The 19,077-nt window shown below is 34.8% G+C and overlaps 1 protein-coding gene across 4 annotated transcripts in view; it reads right to left on the bottom strand.

Moving 5' to 3' along the window:
- The window catches only part of SCN2A (sodium voltage-gated channel alpha subunit 2), a 134,841-nt gene that overhangs the window by 35,970 nt on the left and 79,794 nt on the right, over window positions 1-19,077 (bottom strand). For 3 of the 4 annotated variants that reach the window (XM_038584698.1, XM_038584699.1, XM_038584700.1), the window contains 4 exons: window positions 14,804-15,042; window positions 9,959-10,132; window positions 6,829-7,185; window positions 730-1,209 (listed from right to left, as the gene is read on the bottom strand). In XM_038584698.1, coding sequence (XP_038440626.1) covers window positions 730-1,209; window positions 6,829-7,185; window positions 9,959-10,132; window positions 14,804-15,042 — 1,250 coding nt within the window. Of the gene's footprint in view, window positions 1-729; window positions 1,210-6,828; window positions 7,186-9,958; window positions 10,133-14,803; window positions 15,043-17,791; window positions 17,931-19,077 lie in introns of those variants that run through there. The other variant, XM_038584701.1, reaches the window with a different exon arrangement.

Below are 19,077 nucleotides of genomic sequence, written 5' to 3'. Positions count from 1 at the left end.
AAAAATACTTTAAACTGTCAAGACTCAAAAAATAAATAAATAAAATAAACTGTCAAGACTCGTACTATAGTTGATAAACTCAGAATTTCACACTCTCTAATGTAACATGGATTGTTGTTTGTGTAGACAAACACATGCACACACTTGGCTCAGTAGGGATAAATATTTTCAGCTTGATTCATCACTACTTTCATTTCCTTAAATTATTTACCTCAGAAACATGAAACTATATGTAAATATCAAGCCAAGATCCCAATCAGACTTTCCATGAATAAAAATGCCTGTGCAAACTAAATAAGATCCCATTTTATGAAATATTTCATAAAAGCCAAGTGAGACTTGGAACTGCCCTCTCACCACGTATTTTTCTAGTACATATGCAAAAAAACCCCACCACTGCGGAGAATTACAGGGAATAAATTGCAAGGAATGAACTGAGGCATTTTCACAAATGTCAAATTATTTTTAAATAATGAGAGAAATTCATATCAATCTGAAGATTAATATTATCAAGAACTCAAAATGGTGAATATTTGAAAAAATGAAGTCAGCTTATAATTTGTCTGGCTACATTTTAATCTGTCATCAATTTATCTATCACCAATTTTGCCACAGAAAGTGTGTCAACAGATACTTCCTATTTTCTTAATGAGATAAAACGTAACTTCAACATAGTCTCATAGCTTAAAGTATATATTACGTCAAAATATCTTATTTTAAAATTCCTACCTCTTTGCTTTCCTCCATATCTGACTCGCTGCTAAATTCTTCAGTATTTAAATTTTCAAAGTCAGATTCCCCGACAGCAATTGGTACAGTCACAGTGAGGCTGGGATTGTTTATAAATGACATGTAATCACTTTCATCCACAACATATTTTTCCACACTGCTGCCTATGCCACTGGTAGTTCCATTTCCATCTTTGAGATAATTGAGATCTTTTCCTATTTCTATAGTTGTATGGTTGGAAATACAGCTGTCTTTTTTGTTATTTAGATCTTCAAGAGGTTTAATTTCATCTAAGGCTTTCTGCTTTCTAACAAAGGCTTTCTGAATAAATTCACGTAGTTTTCTTTTAACATAATCGATTCCTTTCTGCATCCTTCCCACAGCAATCTGGAGATTGTTCATTTCATTATCATCGTCAGTGGCTGCAAGGTTGTCAGAACTGAATGAACTCAAGAGCAAGGCCAGAAAGAGATTCAGAACCTAAACACAATAGGAAAATAGGTGATCAAAACATTGTGTTGTTTCATTGCTCTTAACTATAAATTTTTCAAAAGTGTTCTTATATTTAATTTTTTACTAATAGGTATTCCTTTTAGTTTATGATAAACTATCCTGAAAAAAAGTGAATGAAATAAATACCTGGCCAATATCAAGTAATACTATTAACACTATTTCCTTTTTAGTCATTGCAAAATTACTGAAACTATTAGTTGACATTTCTAAGTTAAGTTCAATTCCAAAAGATAAAACTTAGTTATCTAAGTTGTAACCATACAATGAATAAAGAAAAAAAAGTTTTATTTGGGATGCTAAGGATTTTCTCCATATAACCTGGATTTTCCAGGACACTGATAATTTATTATTATTTTATTCCTAAAACCAAGATAATTCTAATGCATTTAAATATAATTTTATTGTTATGTATTGTACCAATTTTTACACTAGATAACTTACCAAATTAGAAAAAAAAATACTTATTGCTAGATCAAAAGTCACAGTTTTTGTTTGAGAAAATCATGGCCACGAGATCTATACAGTGCCTAAAAATAAAGGGAACCATCTTACATTGTTGGTGGGAATGTGAACTGGTGCAGCCACTCTGGGAAACTGTGTGGAGGTTCCTCAAAGAGGTAAAAATAGACCTGCCCTACGACCCAGCAATTGCACTGTTGGGGATTTACCCCAAAGATACAGATGCAATGAAATGCCGGGACACCTGCACCTCGATGTTTATAGCAGCAATGGCCACAATAGCCAAACTGTGGAAGGAGCCTCAGTGTCCATCGAAAGACGAATGGATAAAGAAGATGTGGTTTATGTATACAATGGAATATTACTCAGCCATTAGAAATGACAAATACCCACCATTTGCTTCAATGTGGATGGAACTGGAGGGTATTATGCTGAGTGAAATAAGTCAATCGGAGAAGAACAAACATATGTTCTCATTCATTTGGGGAATATAAATAATAGTGAAAGGGAATAGAAGGGAAGGGAGAAGAAATGGGTAGGAAATATCAGAAAGGGAGACAGAACATAAAGACTCCTAACTCTGGGAAATGAACTAGGGGTGCTGGAAGGGGAGGAGGGCGGGGGGTGGGGGTGACTGGGTGACGGGCACTGAGGGGGGCACGTGATGGGATGAGCACTGGGTGTTATTCTGTATGTTGGCAAATTGAACACCAATAAAAAATAAATTTATTATTAAAAAATGGTTATTATACAATAATAATGATGTTAATATTGAGTTAAAGATTGTGGAATCAAGACATTGCCATGGGCAAACATCTACTAATTAGCCTGTATCTTGAGTCTCCAAAAATAGGCCCCACAGATATGAGTGAGTGAAAATATTAGTGACTATAAACCCACTGTATATACTCAAAAAATGTAATTTACTAATGAATCGGGTACTCAGATGGGCACAAGACCAAGCTGTATAATTTTTTTTCAGGATTTGATTGATAATGTTTATGAGTCTCCAATTATTCAAGCATATAGAATAAGAGAAGGATATAGTAGTAAAGGGAGCCAAAGACAAAATGTAAATAATAAAGAAGAATCCTCAGAAAGACTTAGAGTAGAACTCTAATGAAAAGGATGCTGAAATCTTGCTACATTCCTATCTTTTCAATAAGTTAATAAGGCCTATAGCTCCTTTATTTAACCAATTACAAGATAGTATAACCAATCGTAATAAGAAATGTTAAAATGTATAAGATTAAGGACTTCACATAATCTGTGAGTCTATACTGACATTTCTCAACCGCTATACCATGGCTGCTGGGATTCATACTAAGGCCTGCTCCTTTACCAATAAATTCATATTTTATTATGATTTGCCTTTAAATTTATTATTTGGATGAAAAAATAGATGAAAGAAAAAATTAAATGCTACATTTTAGGTTTATCCATAATGCAACTGAGTTTTGGTGCCATAATGGTTTTCTAGATTTGATTTCTGAAGGTTTATTAATGAACTGTCTTTTTTTCTATCAGGAAATTTTCCTTGATATGTATCAATCGACCCTCCCAGAGTGAGAGCCAACTTCCATTTCCTCCTCAAAGCACTGAGGCAAGTACTCTGTTTGTAAGCATGTCGTACACTGTTAGAGCTGTATGGCTTGCTCCCTTTTCTTGTTAGATTTAAGCATGGGGCAGTTCGCAGCCCCACCTGTCCCGCCTGTGGACCGCTCATGGCAGTGATTACTGACACTTCTTGTGTGGAGCACGATAAGAAGTTTATGTGAGTTCAAAGGAGGTTATGCCAGCTTGCCTTTGGAGGACCTTTCTCTCTTCGGTGAGGATGAAAAAGAAGAATTATAGGAGGCAGCGCATCAAGTTCATTCTGCCTTGTTTAAGCAAATGTAATATGAACACATTTCCTTACTGGTGGTAAATGTGAGAGACCTTAGCCACTCCAGAAATATATCTGGGTTATAACAAAAGGGGGAACTGTTCTTTATTTCTTTTTTTTTTAATTTTATTTAAGTTAAATCTGCCAACATATAGTATAACACCCAGTGCTCATTCCATCAAATGCCCCCCTTAGTGGGAACTTTTCAACCTGATAGTCAAAAAAGAAAGGAGAGCCTTTATTTTTTTTCCTTAAAGGTGCGGAATTTAAAAGAATGCATGTGGGACGCCTGGGTGGCTCAGTGGTTGAGCGTCTGTCTTCCACTCAGGGTGTGATCCCAGTTTAGGGATCGAGTCCCACATCAGGATCCTTGTGAGGAGCCTGTTTCTGCCTCTGCCTGTGTCTCTGCCTCTCTATGTCTCTCATGAATAAATAAATCATTTAAAAAAATAAAATAAATGTATGCATGTATATAGAAATGATTATTTTACAGACTATATCTCTCTCTTTTTTTAAGATTTTATTTATTTATTCATGAGAGACACAGAAAGAGAGGCAGAGACACAGGCAGATGGAGAAGCAGGCTCCATGCAGGGAGCCCGACGCAGGAACCATCCCGGGACTCCAGGATCACACCCTGGGGCAAAAGCAAGTGCCAAACAGCTGAGCTACCCAGGGTGTCCACAGACTATATCTCTTTGTTCATATATAGTAATCCAAAAATTTTTTAAAGATTTTATTCTATTTATTTATTTGAGGGAAAGAAAGAGAGCACTAGCAGGGGGAGGGGCGGAAATGGAAGGAGAAGCAGGCTCCCCACTGAGCAGGGAGCCTGAGGTGGGGCTCAAGCCAGGACCCTCGGATCATGACCTGAGCCAAAGACAGACACTTAACTGACTGAGCCACCCAGGCGCCCCTATGGTAATTCAAATTTATATTAAATGTCATCCATAGATATAGAGGCTTCTGAAATTCCATTTTCAATTTGAATCTTCTGTACAATTACATATTAGATTTGTCTTATTTCTGTAAATTAGTAGATAATATGGGATACGTTGAATTTCTTTCTCTTTAAATCCACTCTGCATTTTCCTGCTACATAAATTGTACCAAAATACCACTTGCTCATTGTTAGTTTCCTAATAAAAAAGCCATCTGTAGCTCTGAATTGCCTACAAAAAAAAAAGTCCAATTTTGTTATGCACAATTGGCCTTTTCAGAAATTAAAAGTCTACACAGTCTAGCTCTACACTTACTTTCTACCACTCCTACTATGGATTCCCTGCTGTAGTCTGATCTGTTCATTCAGTGTTGCCATAAAGGATTCTGTTCTTTGCCTTTTCTTCTTTTCTTTTAATATATGCCAAATATATATAGGAAATCACACCAAATCTATGATATGATACAAGCCTATGACCTTTTGTTTCTGTTCTATGTAACCCCAGGACTATCGCTCCCTGTTCTACGCAATCCTGTACTTCTCTGGAAGTGAGCAAATTGTATTGGGAATTGCAGTGGTTATAAAATATATCTACAAATTATTTGCTACTCTTCCATTCAAAAGTTAAAGCCTAATTCCTTCTTAAGCGTGTTTTTCTTAGTGACTATCTCTGATGAATACAACATTGCAGAAGGGACAGTATAGGATCTCAAGATCAGAATACAAAGAAAACCTTCTCCTTGCCTTCTCTCTCATGTCACTTGCTCTGGAGAAACCAGCTGCATGTCCTAGAGATAGTTAACAATTCTATCTATGGAGAGGTCCATGTGGAGAAGGACTGAGGCCTTGTGCCAACAGCCAACAGGTAACTGGGGCTTCCTGTCAAAAGCTACAAGAGGCTGGCTTCTTGGAAGCTGATCGTACAGCTTCAGTCAAGATAACTGGAGCTCTAGCCAACATCTTGACAACAACCTTATGATAGACCCTGAGCCGGAACTACCCAGTTAAGCTGCTCCTGAATTTATGAGCCACATAAACTAGAGATAATAAATATTTATTGTTTTAAGTCACCATTCATATTTCTAGATTGCACAGTGCTCATGTTTCTCGTTACTACAAGAATTGGTCTGAATTATCTAAGCTAATATTGAGGAGGCCGAAATCTGAAAATTAACAGTAATAAATGATAACCTTTTGCCTTTTTTCTCTTCCTTTGGGAAATTGGAGGTAACTTCTATGTGAAAGGAAAATAAGTCTATAAATTACATACTTTAAAATATGGTTATGTCAGTCCTTGTTCTAGTCCACTGGATTGGAACTCAATCAAGCAACTCAGAATTATTACTTAATGTTTAAAGTATAAGAACCTGATGCCTCTCACTGAGTCTATTGTCTTCTCCTCCCCATCCATTGGGTCCACTCTTGCTTGGTTTGTGACAGTCTACTTTTCTTTCTACCAAGCTAAATCATATATCTTAATTAAAGATAATTCAGGTTCAAACTTCTTGATAAAGCCTGCCTTCATTAACCTTGCCATTCTAAAGCAATGTTTCTACTTGTGAACTTGACATTCGGCACTCTGTTTTTACATTTTCGACATGCATTAGCTACTTCTATCTTTATTCCTGTTTGAGTAGGTCATTTCGTAGTGTCATATATCTACTTATCACCTTTTTTATGCCTCCAGGACTTAGTAATGTTGTATTGGGAATGGTTCATGATATGATATGACATGAAAATAAGTGATTCTTGAGTCAATGTTACTTGCTGATACTGTGGTTTCTAGGCACCAAATAACTCATGTGCTTTTAATGGTTTGAGATGATCATTATTTTTTTTTAACTCCAATTTGCAGGAAATCCAAATCTGAAACATCTTCAAGTGATACTATTGTTGATACTTAAAAATAAAATGAGTGACTATTCTTAGTGACACATCCATGCTTTAATACAAGAAGTAAAAGATAAAAGCCAGAAATAGCTCTCTGTATGGAATAGTAAGAAATATAGTGATGAAGAACAACTTTGGTTCCAGAGGCACTTAAGAGTTTTTCTACGCTATACATTATATGTTATATGTCAATTATGTAAAACTGGAAAAAATGACAATAAATAATAAACAAATATTTAAAATTGAGTTGATGTAGGTCTCAATAGACTAAACACCTGGCTCCTGCAATAATGAATAATTTAGCATTGATTTTAAAAAGCCAAAAACATATAAAACATTTCTCAGTTGAACATACTTTTGTTATGGTTACATTTCTTTTACTGAAAATAAGGAAAATGTTTTTACTACATACCACCAGGTTTCCAATCACCATGACCATCATGAAGACAGTAAGGCACATGGTTTGGCCAGCGACCTCCATACAGTCCCACATGGTTTCTATCCACTCTCCACACAGCACACGGAATACAATCAGGAAGGAGTGGAAGAAGTCATGCATGTGCCACCGTGGGAGCTCACAATCATTGGAGATCTTGCAGACACATTCTTTGTAGCTCTTACCAAAGAGCTGCATGCCAACCACGGCAAAAATGAAGACGATGATGGCCAACACCAAGGTGAGGTTGCCCAGAGCCCCCACTGAGTTGCCGATGATCTTTATCAGCATATTCAGGGTGGGCCAGGATTTTGCCAATTTGAAAACTCGGAGCTGGAAAAAAGAGTATGAAGGTCATTACTGCCCTGCCTTCTAAAGAATCTGTACATTTATTTACAGGGAAAAATCTCTAGCACAATTGTCTCAATTTTAGGGTGATGGATTATCTGCATGTCAAACTCTTATCTAGCAAATGTACCAGTTAATTTAATACCATGAGTTATTTTTCATTCTAAAATAGCCTACTTTATAAATAAAACAATTACAGTGCCAGTTTTTATTGCCATTTTAATTAGATACATCAAAATTTCCAGAATCTTACATAAGCATATGTAAGATTTTTTGTTTTTGTTTTTCTATAGGGAACTGATATATCTAAGATTAATGGTGATTAATTAGCAGAGGCTGATTCACAGAAGTAGAGGCTCATTATTTAAAAGCCCAAAGAGAATATATTTTTAAGTGTACTTGGGATGCACAAGTACAGATAAAATTAACACAAATTATAGAAGGTACAATAAAAAAAACAACTAATTTCTTTAAATCTTTAGATTGCTTTATCTTGCTATATCTGTAGTTTGTTGTAATATCAAACTGTATCTTAAAAGTGATTTATTACCCTGTTGTCCTCCCGGCCTTATTTGCATTTTCACTTTCTGTGAACCATGGTCAACTGTGGTCTGAAAGCAGATGATCCTTCATCCTCCTTCTTAATAATGGCCTAATACTATGTCACAATACCTACATCATTTTCCTCACTTCATCTCATCACATAGGCATTTTATCATCTCAGAAGGATGAGTACAATACAATAACATATTTTGAAAAAGAGACCACATTCATATAACTTCTATTAAGAGTATATTGTTGTAATTGTTCTATATTATTATTGCTTGTTATTGTTAATCTCTTTCTGTGCTTAATTTATAAATTAAATTTATCACAGGTGCGTATGTATATGGAAAAACAGTATATATAGGGTTTGGTACTATCTAGTTTCAGGCATTCACCGGGAGTCTTGAAACATATCCCTGCAGATAAGGGGGCACTACTAGGACTACTGTATTCAAATAGGAAATACTTGGACTTAATATTGTCAATGCTTATGTCTTCAGTGACTTAATCAATCAATTCATTATAGTGTGTAAATGGCTTGTCATCACTGTACTTGATATGTTGGTTGCATTAGCTCATGGAGTCCTCTAAGGTGCCATTTACAGTTCAACTACAGCAGCATTTTATTTGATGCTTCAGTAAATGTCAGGCCAACAGTAGTGCATTATTTAATGGATTCTGACAGACCCAAAGGAATGAATATAAGCACCAAAATGTTTAATTTCTTCCCAGAGAATAATTAATGCAAAGGAGCCCACACACTAAGCAAAACACTAATGATAATTTGTTTCCTATTTCCCCAAGTTGCATCATATCATCACAAAGATTTACTAAACATTTTTTTTTACAGATTTTATTTATTTATTTGTGTGTGAGAGAGAGTAGGAGCAAAGGGGAGAGAAAGAAGTAGGCTCCCCACTGAGCAGGGAGCCTAATGTGGGGATAAATCCCAGGACTTGGGAATCATGACCTGAGCTGAAGGCAGATGCTTAACCGACTGAGTCACCCAGGCACCCCTACTGAACACTTTTTTTTTAAGTAGTTGTCCATATTATTTGTTATATAATCATTTCTAATTTTTCTCTATTTTTTTTTTTTTTTTTGCATCTTCCTACCTTCAAATTAGATCCATAGCCATCCATGACAACTAGGGAAGGAAACCACAGCTCCAAGGATCTCACCTCTTTCATCTTTGGTGGTGGTAAGGAAAATTCTAAATAAACTTCATAGCAAAGTATTGAATCTAATCACCATTAATATGTTCCTGATAAGAAACTGTCTTTAGTAACTATATGCAACCTCTGTTTTTGAAAATAATTCACAAAAAGAGCAAACTCAAAGTAACAGCATGATAAAATATATCACACTTTAGATGAAAATGTTTCAGGTGATATTCTGTTTCTTAATTTTAAAAGATGCATGAGCTGATGAATATTAAAATCAAATAAAAGACTTTAAAATTGACAAAACGTAATTTAGACAACTCTTCTCAGAATTTGGGTCTGGTGACCTCCTGGCTGGCTAAAGGGGCAAATGTGTGGGGAGCTCCATCTTTTCCCCTTGTATACTCTACACAGTCTCAAGTCTTGACTTCTATGGGAGCAAAGTGGGCAACTCCATAATTCCTGAGCCTCTGAGAGAAAGTCGAGCGCATCCTAAGTCTCAACCAAGCCTCATGCACAGTTAAACAAACTTCATGTAACTGAAAGATGAATATTGTGTCAATTGTGATTTGGATTTATATATGAATCCTTTTTTCTCCCTCCCTATTAGCCCTGCCATTCACTTACTATAGACAGAACTATTGGTTGTTCATCTGAATAAACCTCATCTATCTTTTAAAATTATAATGAAGAATAAATTACCATTTGGTTGTAGAGGAATCTGATTTGTTTTTAAATGTACTCAAAAAATATTGTAACTATAGGAAACCTTATAATTCTTCCTAGGTAAGAGTTAATTATAAATTATAAATCATAAATTATGTAGAGGGGCAGCCAGGGTGACTCAGTGGTTTAGCATCACCTTCCGCCCAGGGGTGATCCTGCAGTCCTGAGATCGAGTCCCATGTCAGGCTCCCTGCATGGAGCCTGCTTCTCCCTCTGCCTGTGTCTCTGCCTCTCTCTCTCTCTCTCTGTGTCTCTCATGAATAAATAAAATCTTAAACAAACAAACAAAAAAACAACATTATGGGTACTCTCAGTTAATTTACCAGTCGAAATGATCGGAGAACTGACAATCCTTCAACGTTTGCCAAACCAAGTTCCATTAAACTAAGGCTTACGATTAAACCATCAAAAATATTCCAGCCCTCTTGAAAGTAATAATATGGATCCATGGCTATTATCTTGAGGAACATTTCTGCTGTGAAGATCCCAGTGAAGACCTAAATGAGAAACGTTATTACATAAGTGAATACTCTTGAAAACATAATGATTATTGAACAATTTAATTTACTCCCAACAAATCACAATTAAATTTCAAATTTTAAGAATTGGTTTAGGTCCAGAAAATCAGTAATCTCAAATGGTTTGTACTCAAACCAATATTTAATTGTTTACTATATTTAAGGTTTATTAAGTGATAAGGAATTTGTGAATTAAGATCATAAAATTAATATTGTAATTTTTATTTTCTTATATTAAAGGTTCAGTTAGATCTTTGTGGTCTACTGCTTGGCAGTCTCTAATCTCTCTAGACCTCCAAAATTGACCAAATGATTACATAATAGTTGGTCCCCTCCCATGGCCCTACAGGCAAGGTTGGTGCTAAGAACACTTTATATTAGCTGTAATAAACATAGTCACCACCAGCCCTACAGATGGTAAGAATGCTAAAAATAAAAATCATTTTCCTGGCCAAAAAGAAGCAGTATTCTCCATTCTCCATTTTGTTACTCTGCAACTATTTCAAACTTTTTCTCTCCTTCATATATCTAACCACTTTTCCTTATCTTTCACTCTCAGTACTTCTGTGTCTCAGAGGGAAAAGAAGTCAGTCAACCTCAACTTTCTCAGTGTTCTACCAACCTAACTACTTCCATCCAAACCCACACTTTGCTTTTTTTTCCTTCTTGTTAAAAATGAAAAAAAAAGTGTCCCTGCTTTGCTCTCATTTCTCTACCTGTGTCACGTGTCCTTTGGCCTTCTCAAAGAATTCACTTTCTCAATTAACCTGTAGTTTCAACCTCTACCTGCTACTGACTGCTTCCAATTTTATAGGGAGCAAGGGACATTCAGTCCTCCTCTACCTTAAAACCACCTTGAAACCACCAGCATCATCAAAGAAACTCTCCTTACATTCCACTTCCCATGTTAGCTACCCCCATCTATTGTCTCTTCACAGCCCAACTTCTTTAAGAGATTGGGTATTTGTCTCTACTCACTAGTTCCTTTACTTCAACTCACTTTGCAACCTATCAGTCAACACAAACTGCTTTAATCAATTTCATCAACATAGCCAATATCACCATTGCTAAACTCAATTGAAATTTTTGTAGTTATCTTGCTTACCTCTTTGGGAGTTTTTTCACATTGTTTTTTCTTCCTTGTTCCTGAAAATATTTTGTTTCTGGCTTCAGTGATCCACACCTCCCTGGATACTTCTCAGTTGCTTTCCTTCCTCTAACAAATTATTCGGTATTGGATTTCTTCAGAGGTCTCTCTGTCCTGGAACTTCTTACTCTAATTTTCCTTTTACAATAAGTTTACACTTTGAGATTTATTTTTCCATTCAAGCACATCTCTTGAGCTCCAGAACTACACACCTACCTGCCTATTCAACACTTCCATTGGATGGCTATCTCATAGGAATCTCAAATTCAACAAGTCCAAAATTCACCTAAACACTTTCTCTGTACAACCTTTCTTCTCTTTTTGATACTCACTAATTCAGTAAATGAAATCATTCTCAAACATGGTGGCCATCTCAGAAACCTGAGACTCTTACTGACTTTTCCAAATACCTCTCGAATACTCTAGGTTAAAATTCACTAGGTATTACTAGTTTAATCTCCCTTTATTGTTGAGTAGAAATCCATTGTTTGAGTATTATACAGATATTTAGATATTATATAACACTGTTTATTTTCTTTCCAACAAATCTTTGCCACCCGAATCACATGTGCTGATCTTTTAATATATTTTATGCTTACATATGCTATAAACTCTTGTTTTAAACAATAAGTTGTCTTTTAAAGAAATTAAGATAAGGAAAAAAGACAGTCTTTTCTATTTACCCACATTTATTAATTTTGAATGACTGTCAGTCATTCCCAGCTTCACATATCATGCAATTTTTTATGTGATGTGATGTGTTGTAGAGAATTTTGATTCAGTTATTTTCTTCTGAAGAACACTAATTTTTGTTCTAGCAGGCAATTAGGTTATAGTTTGGCCACCTGGAACTTATGGTGGCTATGTTTTACACTTAATTAGGATAGAGCTATTTTGGTTTGTTCTTTGTTTTGGTTGAATTCTGGTTCTTTGACATACTCTTTACTCCCAAATTGTAGCCCATTTGCAGTTTTAAAGAAATGCTCAAGGTGTTGGTCCAATTTTTCTATCTTGGTTGGCTTCGAATTTTTAACCCTGTTGGGAAGTATCCCTTTCTAACCTATATTTTGGAACTTTTTGTAAAGGATTGGTGTTAATTCTTTAACTATTTGATAAAGTTCACCAGTGAAACTATATGGGCTTAGGCTCTCCTTTGTGAGAATATTTTTTGATTACCAATCCAATTTTTACTATTTTTTTTTCAGATTTTCTATTAGTTCTTGACTCAGTGTATTTCAGTAGTTTGTTACTTCTAGGAATTTTTCCATTTCATCTAGCTTATCTAATTTGTTGGTGTACAATTATTGATAGCATTACTTATACTCTTCTATTTATGTATGATCTATAGTGATGTCCATTTTTCATTTTCATAATTTGAGTTGTCTCTATTTTTTTTAATGGTAAGTCTAGCTAAAGATTTGTCATTTCTGTTGATCTTTTTAAAGAATCATCTTTTGGGTTGATTTCTCTAACGTTTTCCTGTTCTCTATTTCATTTATTTCCACACAATGTTTTGTTATGTCCTTTCTTCTGCTAGCTAGGTGTTTAGCTTCCCCTTCTTTTGCTAGTTTCTTAAGGGAGAAGGTACTTGAGTTTTTTTGAAACTAAGGCATTTACAACATAAATTTAGCTCTAAGCACTTTGTAGCTGCTGCACTTCATAAGTGTCAATTTAGTGAGTTTTCATTTTCATTTATTTCAAAGTATTTTCTAATCTTTCTTGTAATTTTTTCTTTGATCCATTGTTATTTAGGAGTTTTTAAATTTTCACATATTTGTAAGCTTTCCAAGTTTATTTGTTATTGATTTCTAATTTCATTTCATTTCTGTCCATAAAGCACTTTGTATGATTTCAATCTTTTTAAGTTTATTGAGGCTTGTTTTAATAACCTGACATATAGCTTATCCTTGGAATATTTCATATGCACTTGAGAAGAATGTGCATCCTGTCTGTATATTTTCTACTATTCCATGATTCACTTCAAATGCAAATCTTCTCTTCCTTAACACATTAGACAGGTCTCACTTTCAATTACCTATTTGTTGTTTTTTTATTTCCAGCATCTATTCTCTCTTCTAGAAATGACAGACCTGATTTTTTTCTTTATAATTCCATTTATTTACTCTGTCTCCAGTGATAAGAAATGGTTCCGGTTTAGCCAAATAGGGCATTCTAACTTTAGAACCAGAGTAACTGACTGCCTTAGAAATGGTCCTATAACTCCGACCAGGCCAATAATCTTCAATTCTTAGAACTTTGTTAAAGTAACTAGTTAGGAAGCATAATCCTTTGGCTCAGGGAACTTACGTTGGTAAGATAAAAGTTGGTGGAATGTTGCCATCAATAGAATACCCAGCAAGAGACAAAGGAAAAATATTGGGAAGAAGTAGGGTCAGAAAATGACTCCCAGTGACAGTCCTTGAGAACCAGAATCTAGACAGGTTAAAACCTGGAGCTATGTCCAAATGGATGTTAACTACTTGAGGTAATGAATTCTCTTTACTTTTGCTTAGGCCATTTGAGTTGCTTCTTAATACCAGCCTCCATAAAGTTCTCTTTCGCCCCTTATTAACTTTTTTAGAGATAATGATGAAGAGGTTCCTATATAGGTGAAAATTTGGAATAGGTAATATTATTCTTTGCTACCCTACAGTTCTATGATTTCTGATCATAGTTTATAATAGTCTCTGCAAGAGTCTCTAATATAGTGTTCAGACTTTCCATTCCTCTGTCAATTTCTTATGGGCAGTTTCCCCAGTTGTAAAATACAATCATAGTATCTACTTTAGGACTCAATTTATGGCAACCTAGAGAGAGGGAACTCACATAAATTCCATTTCTCAAGTTGGGAGGTACATGAGAACTTAAGCCTCTTACATTGGTACCAATATATTTTTGTTGCCTGAATTTATTCATTTTGTTTCTCTGTATAAGATCACTTTCCTTTCTATCACTCTATCATATAACCAGTGAATGTCAATACAAATTTTTAAGTGAAAATGTATGCAAAAATTCATTATAAATTACTAAATTTACAGGAGAAAATGAAACAGAAATGATAATCTCTATGTGATGTTTCCTCCCCCAAAGAATCCATCTTCAATGTTTATAAATGATATTTCAAAATGATCAAAACTGGCATATTTTGATAAAATTGGCATATTTTATAATTTGACAAATGTGGTCATGTCATTAATAATCTATTCTAAACACCTGAGAAATACATCAGAGTCTTGGTACCTTAGACTAATGTCCTCTATAACTCATAATAATCTTTCTAATCAAATTTAATTCTAAATTAAATTATACATAAAATCTTTCACTCTTTTGCACTGCTTAACTGCAGCGATATATTTTTGTTATTAAAAAAAAGGGATGCTAAACTTTTGCTGTCCAGGTACACATGACCAATTAACTCATATTTAACTTGAAGGTGATATAAAATTCATTAAGGCAATGAGGAACTCTATCAAGGGGGAAGAGGAATCCTCAGTGTGTCTTACCAGGTTCCCAACTGACAGCACACTGCTGAACTGCTCTGTCATAGGATAGTGCTCCATGGCCATAAACAGTGTATTTAGGACAATGCAGATGGTGATGGCCAGGTCAACAAACGGGTCCATTACAACCAGGTTGACGAGATGTTTCACCTTTAACCATGGTTTACAGCAGTCCCAAATCAAACACATGTTAGCAAATTTATACCAACAGGGTGGGCATTTCTGTCTGGATTCTTCAAGTTCTGGAAGAAAAAGGTTAGAATATTCATGAAAACTGCTTACTTTCTATTAAGTAGCATTTGGTTTAAATTGAAAGTGATATTTTTTTTTTTAGAAATCTAAAGTTGTCAAAAGGCATTATTGGGTTAATCTGATGGTAGAACAGGAAAACACCTATTATGGGTTAGCTTTCATGGGAAACATGGACACAGAAAGGCTAGTAAATTTCCCAAACCTATTTTGGCTAAATATAGTTTCCAAGATTCTATCTGCAATATTAAACTGTCTGAAAATTATCTTCAAGAATATCTGAAGCTAATGGGTAGAACTTGGGTTAAGCTCATCCGTGTTCCAGATAGACCAGATGCAAATAAATCATCAAAGAACCCCTTCCCAGGAGATGTCCTTAAACTTTTATCAGTCATGCTAAATCTGTTCTTTGATTAGATATGTGCTTTGAGTCTTTTAACAAGATAGCTGGTCAGTGTCACCAGTTTTAGTCAAAAAGTTTCCAATTAAGGTTTTTTAAATATAGGCTTGTATATTAAACTCAACAAGATTCCTTTCCTCTAAATTTCTTTATTTAGCTAGAGGGCAAAAAAGAAGAGAAAATATGCACCTTAAGAAACCAGGATACTCACTGTTAGCATAAATCTATGTTTCAATTGAGACTTATGTACTACTGGTAAAATATAAGAGGATTTTAGGTGGAGCATATGTAGAATTCATAAATTTTCATGGTAAGAATTTATTTTAATGCATTAAAATGTACATCTATAATACTGAAACTTTGATATAAAATTTCATATCATAATACATTTATTTAAGAAATAAATACAATGATTTCAAGAAGCATTTTAACTAAATAATAGGAGAAAGAAGACAATTGCATAGCTCTTTAAGGTGGTACTCAAAATCCTGAAACTTGGCAATACTAGCAAAAATTTTTTAAAAATTAGGAAGTGGGAAATTACTATCGTCTTTGGTAAGATGATCTTTTAATCAACTCTTGAGTGGGAAAAGAATGCAGAATTGTTTTCTGCCTATATCATTGTTTCACACCTGATTACCTGCCCTGCCAAGTATGAGAACATCACTTCTTAGCACTAGAATAAACAGAAAGATTCTTTTCTTATTCATAGTATATTGGACTCTAGTCAGTTACCTTAGTATTACTAACGTAGCAACTGAAATATCCTTCCAAATCTGGTACAGTTCCCTAGAAGCTAAACTTTGTGGGAGAGAAAACAGCATATGGAATGGATAAGCACAAGAATAACTAATGATTTTGTGTTTTGCTGGTAAACATTCACTATCAACTAATGCTGTGCGTTCACCACTTCCCTGAAAGAAATCCATTAGAGATAGATTCTTCAATTGTCTCTTTAGATATTAAAATTCTTCCAGTGCACAGTTTCTTTTTTCTTTTTTTTAATCTCTTTTTCTTATTATGTAATTTTGTAAATAATAAAGAATAGTTGAAGAGTAAATCAGATGAAAAATATAATATCAATCAATAGTTTTACAGCTCCTAAATTATGTCATGTTTATACTGAAGATAAAAAGATATCACTTACAGTAAATAATGAAAGAGAAATGAAATAATAACTCTTGGTCTGTGTACAGTCAGAATGAGTATTTTTAAAATGTGACCTGTCATTCAGCAGATAAAGAGAAGCAAACAGGAATTTAATAGAAAAAAAAAGAAAGAAAAAACAAACAAAAGTTCAAAAGGGAAAATTCAGCCAGTGTTGCTCATCTTGACACCAGGAAAAAGTGGAGCAAAGTTGTTTTAGTTCTAAAATAAAATCATTAAATTATTCATGCCAGAGAGAAAGGAAAAAGAGTCTTACATTTTTAAAACAAAACAAAGCACTCAGGAAAGAACGACAGCCATCTCTCCATTATTCCTGTGTGGATTATCTGCACTGAGATTCACTTACATCGTAGTTTAGACATTTTGCTGGGTCTCCTCAATTCCTCAGGTGTTTGTAACTTACCCTCCCACTATCCTTCCCAAGGATGTGACCAGGAAACATTTCTATATGGTTTTGCATTTAAACTGGAAAAGCAAACAATTCATTTTTGCTCATCTCCTATAGTTTCATTAAGTAGGAGGTTATTCATTATCCTGGACAATGGAGACTTGACTGTAGTTCAAAAGAAGGAAAACAAAAGATGCCAGCCAGCTGGATCAACAAGCCTGGTTCAAAAAGAAAAAGGGAAGGTAAACTAAACCATGATTAGACTTAGAAGAAAGGATCCTCAAATAAACAAATTATGTCAACCTAAAATCTTTCCACTGTTAGCAGGAACAAAAAAGGGAAGGATTATATTAAAGACAGCTCTAATATGCAAGTGCATGTGAATGAAATATTGCTAACAACCAACCCAGATGCCACGTTCAAAATTTTTATATATAATTGAACAAAGAAAAGTAAGGTTTGCATTTCATACAACCAATAAAAAACAGGATGAAAATGTTGCCATTGTCTCTCACAAAAGTATAAAGTCAAAAAGCTCTTCAGGTATTAAAACAAACACTCAGCCTCCTGCTTCCTAAGTCATACATATTTCTAGGACATCCTAGGCAACTCCCTTGAGACACATTTCAATGGAGAGCCAGGTGGGTACACTCATTCTGAACTCCATATCTTAATTAGTGGACAAGTCCAATCTTGTGGTGGATTGATGTTTTACAAGTAATTTCTCATGTTAGCTCAAACTTAATGGTATCATAAGTGCAAAGTAGGACTGTTGATTTAGACTTACCCTGTCTCCTTCTCTACTTCTTGCTTTAGGGAGCAGACATGCTGCTGACATCGGTAGCAGAACCACTGGCAGCTTCCTCTCAGTGGTTTTGCTATGGCAAGGAGCAGAAGACCAGAGAATCTTCAAAAGATTTACCTGGAGGGACAGGGAGGAGCAAGCTACTGGCAGCTGGGGGAGAAGAGGGAGTGCAAGCTAACGCAGGCGAGGTTGGGGAAGAACGTACTGAGTTTAATATTCCATAGAAATCAGGGAAAAGATTTCTGATACTGCATTAGGATATTATGAAAATTGGGTCTTATAATATTGACATGGCTGCAATAAATATTCAGCCATCTCCACTGTGGGTTTTTTCTGGATGTGACTTTTAGGCTTTTGGTACTAGTATTAGTATCAAAGAATCTTTGCATTCAGACAGGAAAAGAATTGTTCCAAGAATCCATCCAATGCTAAGAGAAACTATAACAATAAGAAAGGCATGTGCCCAATGCCTTCTCTTTCATTTGCCATCTTTCTTTTTCCTTTGACACATCTACACACACACACACACAACATACACACACACACAATCTGGGAGGGGGCAGAAAGAGGGGGGTTATAAAAGAGAAAAGGAGAGAAGGAAGAAGGAGGGCAAGGGGGGGAGGATAGAATATATTTTATATGAAAGTATTTTCCAAGTAGTTGAAGTTGATAGTTTACATTTATATTCACTTACAGTGTGGAAAGACACAAATGTGAATTAACAAAAACAAAGTAAAATGATAATAATGATAATATTTACTAACTGCCTTCTATGTTCCAGATTCATAAGATGTTTTATATATGATGTCTCAATTCTTACAACAACCTGATGCCTAGACCTCATTAGCATGAAAAAACCTGAAGTTTAGAGTCATAAACTAACACATTTAACATGTAGCAGAACCAAGAATTAATCACAGATCAAGCTGTCTCCAAAGTCTTTATTTTGGCATTATAAGATCCAGACTGCTAACCAATATGTTAACTACTCAGATAATACAATCTGCAACTAAAGAAAAGGCTGATATATTGTAAAACTCTGGTCAAAGAGAGGCAAGAATAGTTCGACAAAATTTTGAAAAATTTGCTTCAAAGAGGTTAATATCAAACCCTAATCCACATTTCCATTTATATTTCTGGTTAAATCAAAGGACTTTATAACTTATGTCTCAGGTAGTTAATACAATTCAAATGGGTTAGCATCATCATGAAAATAAACATTTACCATTACACTCCTTTCACTGTCATGCACACAACAAGCTTCAATA

This window comes from Canis lupus, chromosome 36, assembly GCF_011100685.1.
Source record: "Canis lupus familiaris isolate Mischka breed German Shepherd chromosome 36, alternate assembly UU_Cfam_GSD_1.0, whole genome shotgun sequence".
NCBI classification, from domain to species: Eukaryota; Metazoa; Chordata; class Mammalia; order Carnivora; family Canidae; genus Canis; species Canis lupus.
Note: the sequence above shows the minus strand (reverse complement) of the source record. Positions and strands in the feature narration are given on the sequence as shown.